The sequence below is a fragment of the Pagrus major genome, chromosome 18 (assembly GCF_040436345.1).
Source record: "Pagrus major chromosome 18, Pma_NU_1.0".
NCBI classification, from domain to species: domain Eukaryota; kingdom Metazoa; phylum Chordata; class Actinopteri; order Spariformes; family Sparidae; genus Pagrus; species Pagrus major.
The window spans coordinates 26,584,584-26,610,340 of record NC_133232.1 but is presented as its reverse complement, the minus strand read 5'-3'; the positions used below and the strand labels follow the sequence as shown (position 1 = coordinate 26,610,340).

Sequence of the window (25,757 nt, the reverse complement as noted above, 5' to 3'; positions counted from 1 at the left end):
TTGTGCATAATCCCCCATAAAACCACAGCTTGTTGTCTATATGCTTTTTTTTTTTTTTAGATGGATTAAACAAACAATATATCCCATGCTTATTACATGGTTTCAGGTTTTGATAGGCAAAATGTGTTACCCTTGGAGTGGCTAGCTGTTTCCCCCTGTTTTCAGTCTTTATGCTAAAATAAGCTAAGCTAAGCAACTGTTGGCAGTAGGGTTCAATTTGTAGAATGATAACTTGATACGATCACGTCACGATATGACAAATAGTAACTGAATCATTGCCCGGCCCTACCCTTCTCTGCAGACCTTGACTCAGCTGTGTATTAAAATGTGTGTGTGTGTTTGTGTCAGCGGTGTGTTAGCCATCTCTGTGCTAATTGGTTAATGTCTCCAGGTGAATCCTGTAGTAGTCACTGTACTGTGGTTCATACTCAGCACTCAGTCAAGTGAAACAGTCTCATGCTCTCTCTCATTAGTCACAACCTTATAAGACACTCAACCACTTCCGCTCTGCCTCCCACTCCTCCACCCTCTCTGTTTCTCTATCATATTTAATCACCTGCAGTCAGTGGTCAGGCAGATCTCACTTCTGTGATGATTGGCTGCATCGAGGAGTGGGCGGGGCCTACTCTGATGCATCACACACGTACCAGCGCAGCAAGACAGATCCCCTCTCTCTCACCCTCTCTCTCTCTCTCTCTCTCATTCTCCCTCCCCCTCTCTCTACCTCTCACTCTGCCTTTCATACATACGCCAGAGCGCAGACTGCAGCAGAACGCAGGGCCAGTAGGATTTTCCTCCTCATACTGGAACTGCCGAGAAACCACAGAGACAGTTAGCTGCTGAGGAGGAGACGGACGTTATTCATGGAGGATCCGCTGAGGAGTACCTGACCTGCAAGCTGCCGAGTGTGTAGGTGAGTGTGTTTTTATCCGACTGTATATGTGTGTCCAATGCGTGCGAGTTTACTGCAGGAGCAGCAGCACTGCAGATACACCAACCAGGGGCTCTGCTCATCCCTCTCTCCCCTCCCCCCACTCTCCTCCTCCTCCTCTTCACCTCCTCTCCTCTCTTCTCCTGGAGCATCCATTAACAAGTCGGGACTTTACCCATTCCTGAGAGCACAGGGCTGTGTATGTTGTGTGTGTTTGTGAGAGTGTAGGATTGGTCAGGCCACACCTGGACTCAGCAGCTGCAGGGTGGACACGAGGTGCACTGGATTTTTCTTGCCTCACGAGTGATGTGTGCTCTCGTGAGGCACAAATCAAGCTCGTCCAGGGCAGTTTTTGAACTCAGTAATAATAATTTTCCTCCTGCAGGTTTGCACCTGGGCCTCAGAAGCAGTTGTGTGGACCTCCACGCACCCATCCCTCCTTCGGGACCGGCCCACTCCCTCCCTACCTGCCCCTCTGCCTCATTTAAGGATAGGATGCTCGGCTCTGCGCCCCTGTGCTGAGGAGGCGTCGGCGGGCAGCAGTATGGGCGCTGTGCTGGCCGGCATCCCCACCACCCCCTCCACCACCGATCTGCCACCACCACGCTGCCCCACCGAGACGGGCGCTCCCCCCAGCCCCGCCGATGGGCGAAGACACTGACGCCACCCCGACGCTCAACCACCGCGGCTTCCTCCCCGACCACAATTATGTGACTGAAGGTAAGAACACGACAGAGGAAGCTGTCTATATGTCACAAAGTGTGTGTTTAAGTGTGCTCACATGTGAGTGTGTATCTATGTTTTGGACTTCTGTGGAGTGTATGTGTTTGGGACAAAATTTGTGTATGCTGGTAGGCAAAACAAGCTCAGGACGGCTTCCTAATCTTCTGTAAGCTCCGTGTTGATCAGTGCTCAGACAGAGTTGCAGACAGAGCAACATGAACTAGGGTGAAAAACTAAACCCTTTTTAGGCAAGTTTCCCACTTCACCTTCCCCACTTTCTCTATTTCTTTGTGTCCTCCACCTTTCATTCTGTTTTTGTTTTGATTATTTGTGCTTTCGTAACCACTTTCTTACCTTGTGTAACACAGCTATTTTCTTACACTGCAGGGAAGAATTGATCTGGCCTGTGTCCGGACGTTTGTGTGTGTGTGTGTGTGTGTCAGAGACAGAGAGTGCTGGAAGAAGACTTTTTTTCTCTGTAACAGCCAAAATTTCCACCACGTTCTTTCATACTCATTGCACGACATGTCACCTCTCATATTGTGATCGAGTCACTGTTACTTTCTCCACTTGAATATAACAGGTGTCAATGTGAGTATTATATAGCCAAACTCTCAGGCAGGGGAATATTACAAAGTCCAGCAGCACACGAGTCGCGCAAACCAGTGAATTCCTTTGGTTTGTTTCATAAAACAGATGGATTATAACCCCGGATAACCACCTTTTCTCCTAATCTCAGTTACACCACTAATCTCACCTGCACACTAGCTTTCCTGTCTGTCTGTCCCCAGTCTGTTTCTTACACTCGGCTCATTGTTCGCCACGCCTCTTACACCAGAACAGCGGATTATCATTCGGCGGGTCATGAACGTGTTGTGAGCTCATTTGTGATCCTCGTATCATGACGGAAAAGGGAATTATGCTTCCTGTGTCTGTGCTGTAATATCATTTCCCTCACACAGAAGCACGTACTGTATTCAGGGGGGACCTGTAGCGCTGCCTGTTGATTGTGCAATGTGTGTCCACACTGAGTGAGAGATTGAAGAGTATCTGCGTGTGTGTCTTTGTTTGTCTCCGTGTGTGGGAGCGTCCTTCTCTACTTGTACGTACGGTGTTTCCATGACCAAATATGTATCTTTGCTCATTTCAGAAAAGGATTCTTTGATGTTGCTGTGGCAGAAAGTCAGTCTTAACATCCATCACCAACCATCCATTATCGCCATAGCAACAGTCCGTGATGATAAACATGCTGCTTTTCATGCTTGGCCGATATGACTGACAGGTCGTCTCCACCCACCAATAATGGCAGTATTAATTATTCCACACATCTCAGGCAGACACTGACATTATTCAGGGCTGAATGGCTGATGAGCTCACACCAAGGTGGACACACCACTGAACGCTGTCGGTCTGTGCAACACATGGACAGCCTGAAAATAGATAGTCGTAGAAGAGGAAGAAGTGTAAGTTGTGCTGTAACAATCTAAACCTCACCAAAAATTCCTCTAATGAAAAAAAAAACAAAAAACGAGGTGATTTCCTGTCACAAAAAAGCAAAATGAACCATCACCTGCCTCTTCTTCCACATCCACTCCAACCCCCTCCACCTTTCCTCCATGTTCACCCCATCCCCCGTTCTCCTCCCCATTTCCATCCCCCACTGCCTCCCCCCTCTCTCCCTTTCCCCAATCGGCCCTCTAATGCAACTCGCAGCATTGCCCGGTGCTGAAGTGGCACGTCTGCCAAACAATTATCCAACAGTGCTCTAAAGGCTGCTCAAACACAATGTGCCTCTGTATGTGTGTGTGGTAGACAGACAGAGAGGTGGTGCATGTCATTTTATGCTTGAGTGTGTTGTGTTAGCTCCTGTGTGTCTCCATCTTTATTTATTTTTTTGTCCTGTGTTGCATTCACATGCAGGTCTGTGTCTTTGAGTGTGTACCGTGTGTCTTTTTGTTTGTCAGGTCTGTGTATGTATGTGTGTGTGTCTGCAAGGGTTTTCTGTGTGTGCGTGTGCATACATAACTGTGTGTCTGTAGATCTTCCCGTGGGGATTCCCCTGCCCTTTAACTCCTGTAGGGCAGGGAAGCTCTACCTTAACCTCCCCTCCCCTCCCTTCTTCCCTCCATCTCTTACTCCCGTCCTCTCACTCCTTTTGCCCTCCTCAATGTCTCCCTTTGCTACACCTCACCTCCAACTGGAGAGGCATTAGCTTCAAGAGTTTATGAGAAAATGTTAAGAACAAATATACATTGCATAAAAAATCTGAATTTGGACATTATTGACAGTTTTTTAAATGCATTTTCTAAGACTGCTTCCATTTCATAAATAATGCTAGCAGCCATTACTGTATACAACGTACTGTACACAAAAGTATCAGTGTTAAGTGAAAATGCAAAATGATAAAGAAAACAGGAAGCAAAAACAATAAGAATGTCATGAAAGCCAACGTATGTTATGCTCAAAGGCAGGGGACACAAGGTTAATCTTTTATTTAGCCAAACAAACATTCAGTCAATAAAAAACAGAGTTGCATAATGTTTACACATCATCGAATGACTAAATCTGGGTCCTTAAACTTAAACAAAACAATAATGTAAAAGAAGTCTGACCTGAACAAACCTGACCTCCCGAATAGCGTTGCCAGATGGTAAATATTCAACTATCAGACTAGAAGCTTAAAATTATTGTGTTTTAGTGGAAAAATGTCATACACATTTAAAATTCAAAATAAAAACTGGGCTTACTGTTACATTCAAAACAATTGGAATTTAACAAGCATTCCTTAGTAGGAAAGTTCAAGCACCACCTCCCAGTCGCTTTGAAGGAGTGTTGGGAATCACATTCGTCATTAGAGCCTTCACCAAGCATGATTTGGCTGAAGAGAAGGCACGTCAGGAAATAAACTGAAATAAGACAGCGTAGACTAATACCAATTACTCATGTAAGCCTCACAAAATTGTACATTGTACATGATTGCATTTTTGGCATCATTGATATTACATCATACCACCAAAAAACCCACTGAAATTTCCACGTTCTGCCATTATTTTAAGTCCTTAGTAGTTAAGAGTTCCCCTGCAAAGCAGTGGGAGTTGGCTTCTTCCACTTCCTGCTTTTCAGCATAAATGCCCACTCAAACTCCAGCTCCACTTTCGGGCTGACAACTCAGCAGCAGCATGTGGACACAAGGTACAATATGTTAACAATTCCAAACTCCTCTAAAAAAACCTTTAAGCACTCAAATAAAAAATCTGACCCCACTTTTTTTTGTTTGATATTTGTCTGTCTTATGCACTGAAATCTCAATCAAGATTAAAAAATACTAAATATTTGTTGATTGCAGCGTCTCAGACATGAACATTTACTCGCTTGTATTCATTTAGGTGATTTCAAACTGTATTCTTACTGTTGCTCAAACAAACTTTAAAGAAATTGCTTTCTCAACCCGTGATGAGTATATGTCATTGTGTTTAATTGACTAATCAGTAATGGAAATAACTGCGAGTCATCATACTTGTGTGTATTAATTGAGCTTTCACCAGCTCTCACTGCTCTTTTGTAATTGTTGATCATTGTCACCTCTGAGGACGTGTGAGACTCTCCACTTCTACATATTAAGACTCTGTCCCACAAGCTATCTCTGTCCATCCTGCATGACCTGCTAGCCTTCCTGCCAAACTCAACATGTGAACACATCATGTTGTGTAGTTACAGAATGATCATACGTACACCATCAGAAATTTTCTCTCTGGTGGGTTCTCATGGCCAAATGTGGTGATGCAGTAACTCAGTCCCTACCCTTAACCCCACCCACCCTGGTACTTCCTTCCTTCCCTTCTGCTCCTTCCTCCCTTCCCTCCCCTCCATCCTTGCTCCTCTTGCAGGGCTGCTCCTGGCTATAGCCTGAAGAGCTCCGCCCATCCCGTCCACCCCTCTCCACCCTGGAGTCCTCCCCCAGGATGTTGAGCCCCATCCAGGTGCTGTGCTCCGACATCACTACCCTTTCTCTGGAGCCCGAGCCGTTTGCCTCTTACACTGAAGGTGTGTGCTCTATCCTCTTCTATCCCTAAGGTCATATCTATGTCGCACAGTTGCGCCACATGACCCCACTGTGAGATGTGAGAGTTAATGTGTGTGCTGCTGCGTGTGGGCGTTTGTGATGTGAGTGTGTGTGCCATGTGTGCGAGTAGGTTGAATCAGGTGAATTCTCACGTGAGTCTGAGTGTTATAAATATCTTAAACATCACTTTGTCTCTGTCTGTCTGCCTCATCCTTTTTTGTGCGTCTCTATTTTTGTACTTGCTTCTTTATTTTTGTCCTAGTCTGCCTGTTTCAGTGTGGAGTGTGTGAGTGTGTGTGACTGATTTCTTTAAATAGTTTGACCAGATGACACCCCGTCTCCTTCAAAGCACAGCTATCATTCTTATGCTCCTATTTAATATGGAAGAAGACACTCTCAGACACTCACATCCATGCACACGAACACAGGGTTATAACTAACGATCTTTTCATCATCAGCTCATCTGCTTATTATTTTTTTCAATTTATTGATTAATCTTGGATCTATAAAATGTCTGAAAATAGTGATGAACGCCTGTCACAATGTCCCAGAGTACTGAAATTGATTGTTTTGTCTGAAAATCAGTCAAAAACCGAGTCTACTGTCATAAGAAACACTAAAACCCAGCCAAGATTAACATGAGATGGCGATTTTTAGGCATTTTTGCCCAAAAAGACAACAATTGAATAACATAAATAGAATTTTGTCGATCAACTAATCATTTCAGCTCTACAAGCGAAAAAGATTAGAGTGGAAGTGTAATGAAAGGGGCGACAGCTCTCAGAATATGGGATTACATTTGAGTATTTATGAGCGTCGACACATAATCTCAGTTTTCAGTATCGCCGGGGTTAAATTGGGTGTAAACCAGCTAAGTCCCTAATCTTTTTTTTATGCAACAGTGTCACAAATCTATCAGAAAACAAACTGATTTTGATCAAAAATGAATCACACATCACAGCTGTGAGAATTCATGCAGCTATAAGATGTCTTTGCAACCACCAGACGAAGCAGGATTACAGGTGTGTTTGAAGCTGGCTTGGTTTGTGATTCTAATTGTTTGTGTCTATAACCATTAGGCTCACACCAGCTCTGCTCCATTGTGCCGATGTGTGTTTGGAGAAATGGCAGATCCCCTGCTGTGCTGGGCTTAAATCACTCCTCTCCACACATGTGCACCTCTAACACAAACACATACACCAGTTTTTTTTTCCAGATAACTCCAAAACTGCAGGACAGGGATCAATTTAACGTCTCCCTCCGGCTGTCTCTCCCCTCGTCTACTTCACTCCCCCCTCTCCCTCTCTGCCTCCAACCCATTTATTTCTCTACAGGGTAATTGAGTACACACACTTGTGCACACGCACACAGGAAATGCGGGGTGCTTGAGCTGCAGCATGCACACACACTCGGCAACACACACGCACACACGTCTCCTGCTGAGTGGTGGCTTGTCCTCGCTTTTAAGGAGTGTGTGTTTTTGGCTAGGCTTTAATGGTCCGTGTTTGCCCAGACCGAAGATATCTATAATTGGGGCTGTAGGACGTCTGCTCCCCTCTATGTCCCTGTGGTAGTCTTCACAAAAAGAAATCAGGAAATCCGCCTTCTTCAGCCTACGCCACCAGCCTCATCTATCCCATAGACCTCCTCTCCTTTGATCTCATATCTTCTCTCCTCTCTTTCATCTCATATCACATCTCATATATCATATATCCTCTCATATTTCATCTAATATCTCATGTATCATTTCATATCTGATGTCTTATCTCCTCTCTTTCATCTCATATCTCATACTGTATCTCATATCTCATATATCATCTCATTTATCATTTCATATCTCATAATCCATCTCATATTTAATCTCATACCTCATATATCATCTCATATATCATCTCATACCTCATATATCATCTCATATCTCATATATCATTTCATATCTCATGTCTTTCATCTCATATCTCATATATCATCTCATATCTCATATATCATATATCATCTCATATCTCATCTCATATCTCATATCTCATCTCATATCTCATATATTATCTCATATCATATTTCATCTCATATCTCATATATCATCTCATATCATATTTCATCTCATATCTCATATATCATCTCATCTTACATCTCATCTCCTCTCCTGTCTTTTTGACTACTTTTGTTAACACAAATAACCCTAATGAGAATAATACAAACTATGGTTGTCAATTAATCCACTTATTATTTTCCTGATGAAACATTTTTTGGACCAAGGATTCCAGATCTCATATCTCATCTCATATCTCATCTCATATCTCATATATCATCTCATATCTTGTATATCATCTCATATCTTGTATATCATCTCATATCTCATATATCATTTCACATCTCATGTCTTATCTCCTGTCTTTCATCTCATATCTCATATATCATCTCATATCTCATCTCATATATCATATATCATCTCATATCCCAGCTCATATCTCATATATCATCTCATATCCCAGCTCATATCTCATATCTCATCTCATATCTCATCTCATATCTCACATCTCATCTATCATTTCATATCTCATGTCTTATCTCCTGTCTTTCATCTCATATCTCAGATATCATCTCATATCCCATCTCATATCTTATATATCTCATATCTCATCTCATATCTCATCTCATATCTCATATATCATCTCATATTTCGTATATCATCTCATATATCATCTCATATATCATTTCATATCTCATGTCTTATCTCCTGTCTTTCATCTCATATCTCATATATCATCTCATATCCCATCTCATATCTCATATATCTCATCTCATATCTCATATATCATCTCATATCATATATCATATATCATCTCATTTATCATCTCATATATCATCTCATATCATATTTCATCTCATATCATATTTCATCTCATATATCATCTCAAATGTCATATATCATATATCATCTCATATCATATTTCATCTCATATCTCATATATCATCTCATCTTACATCTCATCTCCTCTCCAGAGTGTCTTTTTGACTACTTTTGTTGACACAAATAACCCTAATGAGAACAAACTATGGTTGTCAATTAATCCACTTATTATTTTCCTGATGAAACATTTTGTTGGACCAAGGATTCCAGTCTTCAGAAATTATTGGATTGGTTAGTTGGATTTGCAAATATCCCCTTTCAAAAATGGGCCCAAGGTCTTAAAAACGCTTGTTGTGGTTGATCAACATTTCCAAGTTTTCAATATATTCAATTTGCAATGACATAAAAAGAAAAAACAGCAACTTTTCTTCTGTATTCACCAATGAATTAACTCTACAACATTCTTTGATGATGAGCTGCTGTCAACACCTCACAGTGCATTTCAGTGTTTGGTGTTTTTACACTTGTGCATGTTTTTTAAACTTCTCAGTGTCATTCGGTTCATTCATGTCGGTGTGTTGTTTTGTGCTGAAATGTACTGTATGCGTGGGTGCATTCACTTGCAGTCACAGTGTGTTCCCCCAGCTCCTGCAGTGTGGCGATGAGTCAGACGGGCCTGCTGATGCTAATGGACTGTCTGTGGGAGACAGACGCAGCTAGCTTGCTATACTGTAGCACACACAAACACACACACACACACACACACACATCCACACTATAAGACACTGACTTACAGCTTGACAAGCTAACAGAGCGTCACACACACACACACACACACACATTAGTACAGTGGCCAGTGGTTCCTCTTGGAAGAGAGCCACAGCACTCGTGATACTTGTTTCTGCAGTGGTTGTTTGTATTCCTAGAGGATTATTTTTCTGTAGTGCTTTTCTAATAAAGACCATCAGAGAGACAGATGGGTGTGAGTGCTCTCTCTCTCTCTCCCTCTCTCTCTCTCTCTCTCTCTCTCTCTGTGTTTGTGTGTTTGAGGGAAAGAGCATCGCAGAAAGATGAAGAGGCTTCAGGTTGAAAACAGACAGAGGATGAGAGAGTAGAGTGTGTGCTCCATATTTTATTCAGCTATATTGTGTGCCACTCCTGTGGTTTTGCTTAGCTTAGCTCTTTCTCTGTGCGACTTGAGTGGAGACACAGTTATCAGTAAATGTGTTGGATGTGCACACACACACAAAGCATCAAGCACACACACATTCTCTGTGCATCATTACGTGACTGCGTGCATTCAAAGCTGCCTGGTGTGCGTACCTGTGTTTGTTAATTTCACTTCATGTGCAGGGGTCTGTTTTTGGGAGTGCTATCGTGTGTGTGTGTATGCATTAATTATCTGCATATCCTCAATTTAGACCTCAGCGGCCGCTCCATCTCCTGGTATTACTTCAGCAATGTTTGCCAGTGGACAAAACTGCAACAGCATAATTATTTTACCGCGCTCGTTCCTTCCTGCGAGGATTGGATTGATGAATCCCACTTCCTCCTTCACCACACTGCCATCTACGGCTAACCGTTAACGAGTACCGCTGCTACTGGTTGGCTCAGCCTGTTACCATGGCAACCCCTGCTCACCGACAGACCCCTGCACCGCCTCCGCCCCGGCGCCTCTTCCCTCCACCTCCCTCTCCATCCTTCCCATTCTTCCACCACCAGCATCACCGCCAGTACATACACGCTAACCTACAGACTGGCAGCAGAGTGCCGTGGGGGAGGGATGAGAAAGAGAGTGAGCCGAATGTGGATAGACAACCGAGAAGGAAATGAGAGAGCGAAATGGGGCAAAAGAGAGAAACTGGGGAACACGAGATGAGAAATGACAAAAGAACGCGTGGGGGGAGAGAGATCAAGAGAGCGAGAGAAAGCCTGGAACAGAGGACAGAAATTGAAACTGGAGAATAAAGGAGCTACTGCAGTGTGTTTGAAGGATCAAGAAACAGTGCAGTTAATAGTGGAAAAATGATAGAGAGAAAGAGGCAACCAGTAATACAGTACTCAAATGTGTGAGTAACAGGGCGAGGTGTAGGGTTGTGTTGGTGTAGAGATTGAGGAGCAGTCCCTGCCTCCCCTTCATCATAAAACCTCCCTCTCTCAAGGCCACCACAAAATAGGCAAGGCTACAGCTTTGAATCACCCCGACTCTCAATAAACCCTCTATTTTTATTACAGTCGATGCTTATTGAGGACCGTGTTCTCCTCCTATCAAAACTGAGCTCAGTGGACTCCTTGGTCAGAGACTTCATGGGGTATGGCATCTGAAATGAGCCTTATATTTAAATCTAATCCATGCCATTTTTGAAGATTATTTGGTGTAGCGCAATGGCGGATTTGAACTTTAAAAAAATCTCAATGAGGCATGACTGGTTTGGAGGCTAGAACAGTGGGTCAGTCAAAGTGCAGCATATTATTACACCTGTGGGTCATGCAGTTTTACTTGACTGCCTTAGACACAATCTGTAAATAACTAAAGGTTGTGCTTTGAGAGGGAATATGTTTATCAATTTTATGGTTTGCAATGAGTACTTTTCAGTCAAAAAAAGTTTGTAGCTTTTATCTTCCTATGTTCACCATCAGCAATGCTATGTTAGTGAGTTGCACAAGTTACATTCTAGCAATGTTACTGCTAAATATAATTATAGCTAAGTATGTGGCTACAACCAGCAGTCAGCTAGCTTAGGTCAGCATAAAGACAGGAACGAGGGGGGAACAACTAGCCAGGCTAAATTCAGTCTCAAACCGATTGGCCACTGTCTGATGATGTTTTATCTACTGGGGTCATTGCCCAATGGTTTTGGAGCATCCGGTGTAGCCAGCAGACATCTGAATAATGTCTGATATACAGGCTCAGACTTTCTCTTCTGTGTGCTGGTCATTGTTTACAATCCAATTAGCATCTAGATATGTGAGAATGGAGTTGGAGTTGACAGATGATGTCTTTGACCGGATTTTTTCATAAGTCGCCAGTAGCTGGGGAAAAAAAAGATAAAGAAGCAAAATCGTTGTCAGACGATAGCCATGATAGCCAGAGGATGCTGTTTGTTTTGTAGTGAGCTGATTTGGTTGGTCTTAAAGATACTGCCTCACACACTAGCAACTGCTCTGCTGAGCTGTTTTGCTGTATCATGATTCAGTATCAATTAATGGACAAAATAAGATAATGAAAGCTTGAGAATCTGTGCGTTTTTTGCATCTGTGGTTGATTTTGTCCATTTTGAACATCAGCCAGTCACCGAAGCCAACAGCATCATGATCAGCATCACCAGCAACTGTCTGTCCTTAACGCAGCCTTTGTATTTACAAGTGTGGAAACAGTCCAACCCACATCTGAGCTGAACACTCAGTTCACTTCCTCAATTGTTTGCTCTGTTTGAAGATGACAAAGCACGTCAAAATAAGGGCCTACATCATGATGGTGGAGTTTTCTATTTATTTATTTGTTGCGCGGCGTTCAAGACTAGCAAATTGGCTCACATACTAGTGCGGCTAGATTGAACTTTAAGGTTTAGATGACCTTAGATGACTTTACCTGGCTTCACACCGTATTAGCTACAGCGGTACAGAGGCTAGTGCAAAGGAGGAGCAGTATAGAAGGAGAGGGAGGGGATTACATAGATATGACGCTTGCATGCCCTTCATTAGACGGCAAAGTGCTTTCCATTCCACATTCTGTATATTGGGTGATGCAGGAAGGTCCACTGAAAGCACTGAGTCAGTGAATGCTAAGTGGATTAATAGCGTTGATAGTGTTGTCACTCAGTCAGACTGTGTTGGTGTTTCATGACACAGAGCGAGTGTCGCAAATATGCAAATGGCTGCCCTGAAAGATGATATTGGAATGATATTCACTCGGCATTTACACTCTGAGTTGTGTTTACGCTTTTAGATGCTACAGAGATTATAGAGTGCATGATTATACCTATACACAAACACACAATGAACTCAAGTGACACTGTAATCTTGTGTACTGGGGTGTCATAGTCTGCGTCATTGTGTACGTGTCATGCTGAAACACCTGCGCCTCCTGTGAAACAGCTGTTTGTATGCGTGTGTGTGGGCTTATAGTATATTTTCTCTGAAGGCTCACACGCAATTGCAGAATATTTGTGTAATTGATCAAATATTGTTTTATTCTACACATTCATTTGCATATTTTAATCCACTTACATGTTAATGCATTGACTGTTGCCTCGGTTTAATAATTTAGAGTCAGATAAACAGATTATGAAGATGAATGATGATGTGTGGTCAATTAGCTAATGGGTATTCTTTCTCTCTCTGTTCTCTCCCCCACCCCTCTCTGTCTCCATCTTCGTCTCTATGTCCTCCTCAGCTGATATCATCTCCACTGTTGAGTTCAACCACACCGGAGAGCTCCTGGCCACAGGGGACAAAGGGGGCCGAGTGGTCATCTTCCAGAGGGAACCTGAGGTAGAGACACACGTCAGCACTTACACTCATACACACAAATACACCATTTCTCAATGCAGCTCTGAGAGCAGCGATGAACGCACACCGTTCCCCTCCAGCTACAGTCTAGATTGAATGATAAATAGTTGATGCTCCTGCTGTGTCAGATAGTGTATCATTACAGCTGTGCAGAGTCCGTGCCATGCTACTTCCTCACATGAGCAAGGGAGACGGAGGCTGGCTCACGCCCTGAGTTTGTACATTTTTCCACATACCTCCCTTTTTTCTTTCCACAGAGCAAGATTGAGCCATTCTCCCAGGGAGAGTACAATGTCTACAGCACCTTTCAGAGCCATGAACCCGAGTTCGACTACCTTAAGAGTCTGGAGATCGAGGAGAAGATCAATAAGATCCGATGGCTGCCTCAGCAGAACGCTGCACAGTTCCTCCTCTCCACCAATGGTGAGAGACCTCCCACACATACACGCATCATAGAGGAGCAGGGAAGATGTGGAAGCAGTGATGTGCTCGGATGATATTTTGTGGCAAAACACTTTACTTGGATGATTTTTAAAAGGCAGGAATGGGCAGTTGAAATTACGTTACTGCTATTTGAGATTTTCCTTCCTTAAAGAGAGAGTGCATTAGGAGTTAGTCTGCCCCGGATAAGAGGTCCCATCATCAGTTTACGCTCCAAGTTTATGGCTATATTGGAAGATGTATAGATTTTCCCTGAGCGCCCTGTTATTGATTTATTTAAGCACTATATTATTTATGATTGAGGGTATGAAAAATGTAAGACCTGCCTCAGCAGTTGGGTAATGCTGCTGCAACCCTTGCTATCATTTTATCAATATAATACAGAGCCTTTCTGTCTTTGACTGTGTTGATGAAACAAAACCCCGCTGTTAGCTCATTTAGAGTTTCAGGATCCACGCGGTCTTTCAAAGCTGACAGATTGGAGTGTGGAGGATTATCTTGTCTATTAAGTCATTTCTTTTGAGTTAAGTGTCTAAAAAAGCTCTGTTTTTTCAAAGATTTTTGGCTTTCATCTTTATCAATTTGAGATGAGATGATTCATCCTACACTGATGTGTTTAATCACATCGAATCTGAGCTCTCCAGATAACTTTCCTCACCTCAGAGCATATGAACAAGTACCTTAAAATCATTTGTCACACTTTCAAATGATATCTGATCTTATCTGATTGTTTAATGGCTCCATTTGATTCTACAGATAAGACCATTAAGTTGTGGAAGGTGAGTGAAAGAGACAAACGGCCGGAGGGATACAACCTGAAGGATGAGGAGGGTCGCATCAAGGACATCTCCACCGTCACCTCCCTACAGGTATCTATCTATCTATCTATCTATCTATCTATCTATCTATCTATCTATCTATCTATCTATCTATCTATCTATCTATCTATCTATCTATCTATCTATCTATCTCTCTATCTCTCTATCTATCTATCTACCCTATTTTTCTAATCTTTCTCTCACTAGCATATTCATGCAGTTAGTTGTGCAGCATAACTGGGTCAGTAGGTACAGATGTGTTTGCATGTGCAAAAATGGGTCACTGGCACAATCGTACATGTGTGTATGCGTGAGTGTGTGGGGGCGGAGAAAACCTCGATTTCCAGCTGTGCAGAAGAGTGACACAACATCTGCACTGGATCTAAAGTAGTCAAAGCATCAGTGTTTGTATTTTGCGATGGATTCTTGTTAATCTGGACGCAGCAGCCACAGTAGTTCAACATGTCCTTCTCTGTAGAGAGCATGTATGTGTATGGCGCTGGGTCTCCCACTGTGCTGTATGCAAATAAGGACACACATTTAAGCCGCATATAAAAATGTAAATCATGCATTGTCAGTGAAATGATGTATTAAATGCAAATGTCGAGGTATGAAAATGCAGCCAAAAGAGCTGTAAGTCACGCACTGAATTGGCTCTTGATTGACTATCAAGCGAGCGAGTGAGCGGCTCTAGTTATTATATATTATTGATGTCAAAGGAAGTAATTCTTTAAATATTAATTCATAATACAGTACAAATAATTTAAATTGAATCCGCTGTCTGTTTCTTGACCACCTCTAATGTTGAAACGCTCTCTTCAAGGTGCCGGTGTTGATGCCGATGGACCTGATGGTGGAGGTGAGCCCGCGCCGAGTGTTCGCCAACGCCCACACCTACCACGTCAACTCCATCTCCGTCAACTCCGACTACGAGACCTACATGTCAGCCGATGACCTGAGGATCAACCTCTGGCATCTGGACATCACCGACCGCAGCTTCAGTATCCTCTGTGTAGTTGAGTGCGGAGAAGTTGTGTAGGCGCACAAACGCATGTAAAAGCAGGAATAGAATTATTAAAGTGTAAGGACACAGATAATTCCTGCATATATTAACACATAGATTCTAACACATGCTCAGTAATCAATCCCTGCCCACACACACGCTCAATAAATTCCAACAAATCCCACTTTGTTGTATAAAGAAATGCAAGAAGGCACACAGTGTTGGGGGAGGGTAATATTATTCTTGAGGAGTGAAAATGTAGCTTAATGAATAATTCAAAGGCTGCATAAATATTTCAGCTCCTTTCTGGTTCTAATCCAGCTCAATAGGACACAGTACAGTCACATCCCTGACCCAGACAGGATTTATAATATTACAATTTATCTGAATATGGAATTACTTTACTCCCAACAATCCCCCCAAGATATATTTAAATTAGTTTGCTTTATTTCCTCTGTAAATTATTTGCAGTGTGTTTGGGTGTGTATACATTTACATCCACTTTTACATGCTTTTATTTTGGAACTGAGTGGGTTTCTACATGAAATAAAACACAATATAATCAGTTTCTCATTGAGTAAGTTAGTGAATAAAATGTATGAATGATTGCGTACACTTGATGAGGTTAAACAGTTCAAGCTAAAACAAACTGACGGCCCTGGGGCGTCGAGTCTCTGTTGTTTTCCTGAGCGACACTTTTTCTTAGACATCGTGGACATCAAACCAGCCAACATGGAGGATCTGACAGAGGTGATCACAGCGGCTGAGTTCCACCCCCACCACTGTAACCTGTTTGTCTACAGCAGCAGCAAAGGCACCCTGCGCCTCTGTGACATGAGAGAAGCAGCACTGTGCGACAAACACTCCAAATGTGAGTAAACCTGCTGAGAGCTGGCATGGAGACTAACATGTCTTATTTTTTTCTTTCCTCAAAAGGTCAAAATGTCAGATACTGGTAGTTTTCCTTGTTTTAACCTATGAACTACAAGTCAGAGAGAGCAAATTTAGCTTCTGAGCATTTTTCAAAGAATACCACAAGGTTTTAGATGGATTTTAGAAGAGGTGGATTTCTCAGTGAATAATGCATCGAGCTTTAAGAAAACAATCTGGCGTATTTACTGTAGGTGGATGGCTATGAGTGAGTACAATTTGAGGTGTATCCAAATAATAATCCAGACCTGTTGATGTGTGGTCATGTAGTGAAGAGTGGGGACTGTCTTCCTTGGCTGTGCATTCCAAGATTTCACTGTATATATACTGTAAATGTAAAATACTAAGTAGTAAATTTGTAGTTTACTAGCTGAGACCTGCAAATCCTGAGACGGCAAAATTCCTTTCTTCGATTTAACAAGCATGTATAAACTCTGATACAGCAGGTGGTTATTTGCACCTTGAAAGTTGGTTTGCTATCCGCCAATAATCACAGAGACGAGTGTGATGAGTGTGTGAAATCATCGGTTATCTTGAGGTAATCGGCCGTGAGAAGCAGGCAATTATCAGTCATCGTATCGGCTGAAAAAAATCGATATCGTGCTTCCCCATCTCAAAGTGTAAGAAGTTTGATTTCCTCACAGTTCAGGGCCACAAAATGTTTCTTTTGTATCATTTTTCACCATTTTCCATTAATATTTCCTCCCTTTGGAGGTTCATTCTTTCATTTATACAGAGCAAAAGTAGTTTGCTGACCTGAAGGGACAATAAATCTATTCATGCCACATTTTCTTGGATTGATGCTTTCCCAGCTTTCATGTTTACTTCAAAGATGAAATGGCAGTTTCCCTGTGAATTTTACAGCTCTGACCAGTATGAGTCACCAGTGCAGTGAACACTGCAAATTGTGTTCAATAGAGCGCCCAAACAAGCAGCAAGTTAGTTTTTGTTTGTTACATCCAATAAGAAATGACAGTGTTTACCAGTTTTCTGTCTTTGTATTATTATTTATAGAAGACCTTTGATTGTTCTTGCAGAATCATTCAGACACACCTGTCCATTAACACACTATAGTTTGTCTGCCTCATATAGTGAACATGAAGGCTCGTCTGAGAGATTTCTTTATTTGTGCACATGACATAAAGACACACACATCCAACTGTGTTTCTGTGTGCCACCTGTCTTAACAGCATTTCCCTTCCTCCCCCTTTCTCTCCCCCTCCCTCCCCAGTGTTCGAGGAGCCCGAGGACCCCAGCGCCCGCTCCTTCTTCTCAGAGATCATCTCCTCCGTGTCAGACGTCAAATTCAGCCACAGCGGTCGCTACCTGCTCACCAGAGACTACCTGACCGCCAAAGTCTGGGACCTCAACATGGAGAGCAAGCCCCTGGAGACCTACCAGGTGTGTTTCAGACCACATGAAAAGCACGAGGGAGCATTAAAACACAGAAGAAGACAAGAATGAATATGTTCTCTCAGGCTCAGCTGCTGTGATGAGATTCCGGCAATGAGCAAATTTACTCTGAGCGAGGTGAACTGATCAGCCGGCGAGGAGGCATTAACATATTTTCTTTTGAATCCACTCGTCTCCCAGAGGGCGATGATCGTCTAATATAATGATGTTTCTACAAATTGAACCCAGTAGAAGCTGGAAATTAAAGTCAGTATATACCTGTATTCCACTAACTACTCTTGGCACACTGCGAATACTCTGCAGTGTGTTGAAGCAGAACATTGACGTTGTGGTTGCCCAGTTTATTGGCAGTTTTATTAATCAGCTTCATCAGCTGGCTGCTAGCATTCAATCATAGCCAACAGACTTTATAACCTGGCTGGTCTTATTATTTTTCTGCTGATACCTTCACGTCAGCACCACATGCTGCTTCTGCTGCTGTTGCAAAGTCCTGCTCATGTGTTTTTGTTTTTTAAATCGTTTAATTTAAGTCCATAAACCAAATCACAATTCCGCAAAATTACACCCACACGAAGACCAACAATCTACTGACAGAAACAAACACACGCAACCTGTTGCTCGTTCTCTCTTAGAAATAATATTCGCTATGTTTTTCAGGTTTTATATAATGTAGCTGAATTCATTTGTCCATCTGTCCATCTGTTATTTTAATTGATTAATCCCAAGACAACACAAACATAAATGACATGATTCACCTTTTCTTTATAATAACATTATGTTTTAGTGATGTTACCTTTGTGTTTTCAGTGACTCTTTGGCATGATCGAAGCGAACCAACTCCCAATCAAATTTCACCCAATCAAACCGCCAGTTGGTAAATCCAACTCTTGCTGAAGCAAGAAGAGCAGAACATCTTTTCCTTTGATAAAAGCGTTCAGTTAATTGTTGTCAAGCAAGGCAACTTTATTTACTGACACATTTCATACAGAGGGTAAATTCAAATTCGTAAATTCCCTGACAAAGCAGAGAAACACGGTGTCACCTTGTGTAATGTCTTCAATGCACATCATTGACATTAGGTCTGTAAGTCCTTTCGTGCTGTTAAACCTACTCCACACATGTGAAATCTGCTCTAAATCTTAGCCTGTCATTATTCTAGTGATTATTTCGGTAAGTAACTCTAATAGCTACTGTCCTCTAAGGATGAAAAGAGAAAAAAAAGTATGATGAGCCATTCTTTTGAACAAAAGGAACGAGGCTGTAAGATCGGCTCCCCGGTCCCCCATCTTGATATTATCCCCATTATATCTTTGATGTTTTTCTCATTCTGGCACATTTGGACTCATTCTCTAAGCACCAACCTGATCACTGACACAAAGACCAAACATTAGATATTTTCTAGTATTTCAGTCCAGGTACATTAGAGAAGTCACACAGTAAACTTAACCAAGGGATACAATACAAGAAATACAAATATCTCTGGATTCCATATAGTTCAGAATTGTTTCCCATAAAAGTTTGATCACGTAGCAGTCCCACAGAGCGTGAGGCGAGAGTGCCTTCTGTTCTTTAACACCTCCGACACCCGCTGTCATCACTGAGTCATCCTCATGTGTGAACATTTTTTGGGATCTTTGTCTATGGTAGGTCTGAGATGTCAAAATGTCCATGTCTGTTTTTATTCAGTGGCAAATTCAAGGAAAAACCTGAAAAACATGACACATTATATTTTACACCAAGTCAAACCCCCCTCCCCATCGCAGCCCATACCCAGCCGGAAACACAAGGGGTTGTTATAAAACTGTAAAACATTACAAAAAACAATAATTAAGTTCAGAAGAAATAAATATATCCCCTGAGGAGATATTTCCCGCATCCTGTTGGACATTAATTCAGTCATCCAGTCCTGAAAATGAGGCTCTCCATTCGTGTTACAGTTCCTCAGAATGATCTGCCATTATCACAGTCTGGCTCCAGTACTTCAGTGATTGTAGAAGAGCAGATAAAAAATGACAGTCTCCTTATATATAAAGCTTTGTACAGAATAAAAGCTGCATTTTAAATGTGTTAGACTCTCCACCACCTTAATTAAATCACAAAATCAGGGTGAATCTTCTGGATTCATGGTGTTCATCCCTCATGTAGAGCTCAAGAGACTTGGAGAATCTTTTCCAACAGCACTGAAGCTGTTCTTGTGGCTTGTGGTGGCCCGAAACTAGGGTTGTTTGTCACGACTAATTTCTCAGACGTTTAAAGTAAAGTTTCAACTTTAACAAGTCGACTACACTAAAATAACTAGACTACTATTTCTTGTGCCGTCTGGTGAGGGGAGGGTTGACTAGGCAACTAATCTTGCACACATCCCTACCTGACACCTTACAAATAAGACACACTATGTGGGCCTTTCCTTTAATCTGTCCCCCACTGGCTTCTCTGAATTCAATCCAGCACAGTTCCGACGTTTGTTATGTGCAGGATTTACTCTTCCAGTCCAGTGTCGCTGCTCACAGTTTCCTCTAACGGAAGAACTGTTTGTAAATGTTCACTTGGTTGATGTAAGTGTGACTAAAATCACTGTTGCATTGTCCAAACTGTTAGGTGACTAACTGTCCCTTCACTGAAAGAGGGTCTTGTCATCCTGGAAATATGCAAAGTTGGAGACGGAGATTAATCATGGGAGGATGGTTTACTCTCAGAATCACAGTACTTACTGATGATTAGATTTTTTTCCCAAAACCTTTTAAGAATGATTGCATTGATTTCACGCCAGAGAATGCACTTCTTCTTCTTCTCGTATGTGCAGAATTGCCAGAAACATTTGTGGGTGTCAAGCTTTTAACTTTTGACTGTAATCTGTAGATGCATCTCTACGTGTTTGGCAGATTAATACAATAAATTATCATGTTACCTTCTATGTGCGATAGAGATTAAGTGGGCTTGACATGCTGTTTGAAAAGTACTATGCTGATAAGAAGAGCTTTGCTTGTTATATTTCACACATCCGCACTCAATTTGTCTCTTGTGTCACGTCTAAGTGTTTACAATAGGCCACACCACCTCCTGTTTATGCCTTTATGCGCAGTAGAAGTATTTATCAACTCCTTCTTTCAGTGTGTGTTTAGTATTCCTGCCGCGGGCGTGTGGGTGAACATGTGTGTGTGTGTGTTTTCCTGACTTGTGAGGACCCATGAGGCAGCCAGGAGTGGGAGGCTAAGACGCACTGGAGCTATTTATAGGCTGCCGGGCCTCCACTCATAAAGTGAAAACGGGAAGGAGGGATACCTTACACAGCGCCCAACACCTAGATCTGCAATGCAGCACGGAGAGGGAGGGAGAGGGGAGGAGGGGGATGGAGGGAGGGAGAGGGGAAGAGGGGTGAGGATGGTGTGATGAGAGGAGAGAAGAATGAGGGGAGAGTTTGTAAATAAGAGGATGAGAAAGTAGTAAACTGAGGAGAGAGAAAGGATGTCGGAGATAAACTGCTTTTATTTTGGTAAATTTCCACACAATGGAAAATATGCACATACCCATGAGGGATGAGACACTGTACTCTAAACCGGAGATCACGCCGACTGGAAAAAAACAAAAACAGACTGTATATTCAACTTCAGCTGACACTGTATCATTTCACCTCGAGCAGAGAAGACCCATAGGGGAAAACCTAAATGTCACCGGGTTTGATGTACAGCTGTGAGCCCGACCTCAGCTTGACCGTTTATTGATTGCGAGGCGACTGTTGACTGCTGACTTTATGCAGAATGTGAAAATAGGGGGGCTTAATGCAGAGCGCGGCGGCTGGAGGACGGTGTAGATTTCAAGCCTTTGCATCACCGGGCGGACACAGTGCTGACACAGGCAGGTCGAAGGAAAGCTCGGGGGGAAAAGAGTTATTAGTCAGTGAATATGTGTGTGAGTGTGTGCGTTCACATGTGTGTCTCTATTACCGTGCCCTTGGTGGGTTTTAGATGTTAATGGATTTACTGATATGGAAAAGGATTTCAGATTAAAATGTACTCCTGGCCCTCGTATTGCTCAGGGCCGGTGTTGTTGTCTTATTAAAGCTGCCTTCAGGGAGGTTTCTGTTACAACTTGCCCACATTTAATGTGTTTTGTCTGTGCGTTGTGTGTGTGTGTCATCCGCTCACTCTTCTATTTATAGTTTATTTAGAGAGTCAATACCTGAGAGTGAAGCACTTGTGGACTCATTTTTAATCATATACGTCTTTGTTTGTCTGTTTACTCCTCCAGGTTCACGATTACCTCCGCAGCAAGTTGTGTTCCCTTTACGAAAACGACTGCATCTTCGACAAGTTTGAGTGTGCCTGGAACGGCTCGGACAGGTACCTCAAGTTTCTGCATGTGTTTGTGTGTTTCTATGCTTGTGAATGTCCCAAGATGAGAACTTGTAACACAAGTGTGTCGTCGTTTTAGCGAACTTCCTGTCCGTTTTGCAGGTAGCAATCCCCTCCCTCCTCTCGACGTCACCACACTTGCACTAGGTACTGTTTAAAGTGTGGCAGATGCTATTACCGCCCAGGTGTCTGCAGCCAACAGTGCTATTTCCATACAAACACATGATTGTTTCCTAATCCCAGTGTGGTTTTGTTGGTGAGACCTGACCAAACTGCGACTGGAACCTGAAAATAAATGACCTAAGTAGAACAAAAAAAAGGCTCAGCCCCTGCTCTCCTGGTTAAAGGCCTGTGTTTGACCCACCTATCCATCATCACAACCTCCTTCCGACGTGGACTTTGTCTCTCTTTAATATTATGTCACCTGTTGTTACTAATCTCACCCGGCTGAAACGAGACACACGTTTGAAGACTTCCCTCAATGAAAAGTATTACATTTGAAAATTCAGCGGCGATATCTCAGAGTGGATAATCCACAGACTGAACTTTGAACAGTTTTGTGAGGAAGTATTTATTCCAAAGAAGTAGTTCCTGTTGACATTGCATTTTTCTGGATTATCCAACGTGAAAAAGGACTGTTACAAGTAGACTTTTGAGTTTTCCGAAGTGAATATTCAATGCTGAGAGTCACTGATGGAACATAGCCAAGTACATTCACTCAAATACTGTACTTAAGTACAATTTTATATACTTTGTGTACATTTTACTAATACTTTTGTACTTTTACTTTAGTTAGTAGAACTGTGAATGCAGCACTTTTACTTGTAATTGATATTTTCTATAGTGTGTTACTGCTACATTTACTTCTGTAAATGATCTGAATACTCTCTGCACCACCTGTGAGCACCACAAATGAATCTTTAAGATCTTAAAACCCAGCCAAACAAAACTGAAACCATCTTCATGGCCAGATACTACAATGGCTAAGAAGCCTTATTGTAATTTTGAGAAAGTGACTCTATGTTTAGGCATGTAGCGGAGCCACTGAAGGTCCTCCCCAGTTGAATACTTCAGAGAGAAAAGACAATTTAAGTCTTCAGCAACTAATCCTCTCTCCTCTCCTCTTCTCAGCGTGATCATGACCGGAGCCTACAACAACTTCTTCCGCATGTTCGACCGGAACACCAAGCGCGACGTGACCCTGGAGGCGTCGAGAGAGAGCAGCAAACCCCGAGCCGTCCTGAAGCCACGTAGGGTCTGTGCCGCCGGAGGAAAGCGCCGGAAGGACGACATCAGCGTGGACAGCCTGGACTTCACCAAGAAGATCCTCCACACAGCCTGGCACCCGACCGAGAACATCATCGCCATCGCCGCCACCAACAACCTGTACATCTTCCAGGACAAACTCAACTCTGAGATGCATTAATGAAAGGATGTCAGCGGTGGATACAAACGAGTTTACACCTGAACACACAACTATGCCAGAATGTACACATTTACGGACATATACCCACAGGAATATGCCTAACACACCCTCACACACGATAAACACATCTAGGTCTACTCTTTCACACTCCCTCACCTCCTCCCCGGCCTCCCAGAACTGAAAGGACCTAGAAAGGGCTAGAAAGGGAACAGGCTGGATTACGCAATGGATTATGGATTGCAAAATTGTCCGAACTGTGGATTTCCCGATTGTTAACCTCTGGATGGCGCTTGATGGTGTGTTGATTGCTACAGCTCAGCCTCTGAGGGGGATAAACCTCCCCTTGGACCGGAGAGACGTTTACATGTTTGTATTTTTTTATTTTTTTTGTTCTTCAGGCTCTTTTGCTTTCTCCACCTCCTCCTCCTCCTCCTCTCCTTTCTGTATTTGTGTGCTCGAGCAAAGCCTATTCTTATCCCTTGCCCACTGTTTTGTGTAACAAAAAGCCCTCCGTGGTTGTCAACCAGCGATGAAAAATGGGCCATTTATGTAACTGGCTGTTTGTTTGATTTCAGATCAGCTACCCCACTTCTGTTTTTGTAACTTCCTGTGAAATGATGTTAATGATGGTAATTATGACGACGCTGACAATTTAAAATGATAATGTGTGATGTGAAAGGATGAACTCGGGACCCTCTCCTTATACCCAAGTGCACCCAGACGCCTCTGAGCTCCACTGGACCGTGTTCAGTGAGGCAAAACGTTCACAGTCCTGCAGATGGAAGCAGACGTTAATAGGTTACTACACCGCGGCCTAATATGAGGACACACTCTCATATATCTGCTCCACACACTGTGTTTCAGTCATTAATGTTTCCTCTGATGAAACTTTTCAGATTGTGGATTATGCTTCCCATCTGGGGCTGCGTCGTGTGCTACTTTGCCATTAAATACAACTCAAATCAAGCAAAAAAAGAGAAAAAAAGATTAAAATAATTTCAACAATCAAGCAAAAAGATGCTGCATGTAAAACCAATTTAGCCTAGGTGTTTATAAATTGACTGACTGACTGACTTGGCTGCCTTCTTAACCATTTAGACCCAGCTGTACAAAGGCTTCAGCGGCCCCGGGGCCCCCGTGCAGCACGAGTAACCATAGATGACTGAGCTCTCCTACCTTTATTTGTGTCTTCGGACACTGAAGCATGTTTACCAGTGTTCGGTTCATACACTTACATGTACATTTTGAATGAAGCCGTCCAAGAATCAGTTTCTACTCGACTGAAACTGAGAACCAAGAAGAATGGGGAATGTTTTCATTAATGTTGTTCTCTAAAAGAAAAAACACACACAAAAAAAAAAAAAAAAAAAATCAAAGGGCCTAAATGGTGTCTGTATATATCAACTCTGTTTTTGACATGTATGAGGTCTAGTTTTTTTTAACATCCATAAACGGACTGCGGACTCGATCATCTGCATCGATGATTGCCTCCAAAGCTGCAGCAGAGAGATGGTACTCTAATCTCTCCAGCCTTCCTCACTGATTACTTTGCTGATGTGCAGAAGCTTTTATTTTTAGAGAACAATTTATTCTTTTATTTTTATCCTTTCTCTTTTTGAAAAAAAAATCTGTCAATTTTTTGCCACGTCCCGACCAAACTAATGTTGATTCACATATTTTTGTGTTAATGTATGTTGATGACAAAATTGTCAAATGGACAGTTATAAATAATGTTAATATGTTTTTTTTCTGAATAAAGATTTCAACGAAATTGCATCCAATGAGCGTACAGCTGTGGTTTTTATTGCGGTGTAATTAGGTAAGACTGATAATAATCGCCTGTGTCATTATGGAAATGAGGACGCTTTATAGCTTCCATTTATATGGGCCTATAAGGGGTCGTCATTACAGTCTGTGATACCAGTGAAGTCATGTGGTCTGAGGCGCCACCTAGTGTCATCGCACACCTATTACACCTGGAAACAAAATGATTTTGAGACTCGAATTCCTCCTAAACCTTTACTGCCATGCCCTCAGCAGGGTTGTGCACAGACATTTTGGGGGGAAGGGGCTCAAGCCAGGCAAAGGCATGCAACACCCCACCCACAGATTCTCTGTTCCCACACTGATGTTGCCGCACTACCATTTACAATGACCCACTAATCATAACGTGCCATGTTCAAACACTTCGTGACGTTTTCATCAAAATGTGTCCAATGTCCTGTTAAGACCAGTTCAGTGGTTTCTTCAATGAAAGGAAACAAAAAAAAAAAGAATGATGCAATTTAATGGCA

At 42.4% G+C, this 25,757-nt stretch overlaps 1 protein-coding gene across 2 annotated transcripts; it reads left to right on the top strand.

Moving 5' to 3' along the window:
- The first annotated feature begins 762 nt into the window (after positions 1-762).
- On the top strand, positions 763-24,278 carry LOC141013364 (serine/threonine-protein phosphatase 2A 55 kDa regulatory subunit B gamma isoform). 2 transcript variants are annotated; one of them, XM_073487068.1, is made up of 10 exons: positions 763-913; positions 1,317-1,651; positions 12,965-13,062; positions 13,338-13,503; positions 14,278-14,390; positions 15,163-15,340; positions 16,049-16,213; positions 17,504-17,673; positions 21,934-22,025; positions 23,169-24,278. In XM_073487068.1, exons 2-10 carry the CDS (start codon positions 1,576-1,578, stop codon positions 23,461-23,463), a joined length of 1,353 nt encoding a protein of 450 aa, XP_073343169.1. In that variant the 5' UTR covers positions 763-913; positions 1,317-1,575; the 3' UTR covers positions 23,464-24,278. The 2 variants fall into 2 exon arrangements, with proteins under 2 accessions (XP_073343169.1, XP_073343167.1); XM_073487066.1 differs by lacking the exon at positions 763-913 and adding an exon at positions 5,542-5,698 and having other exon boundaries at positions 1,573-1,651.
- The last annotated feature ends 1,479 nt before the right edge of the window (positions 24,279-25,757 follow it).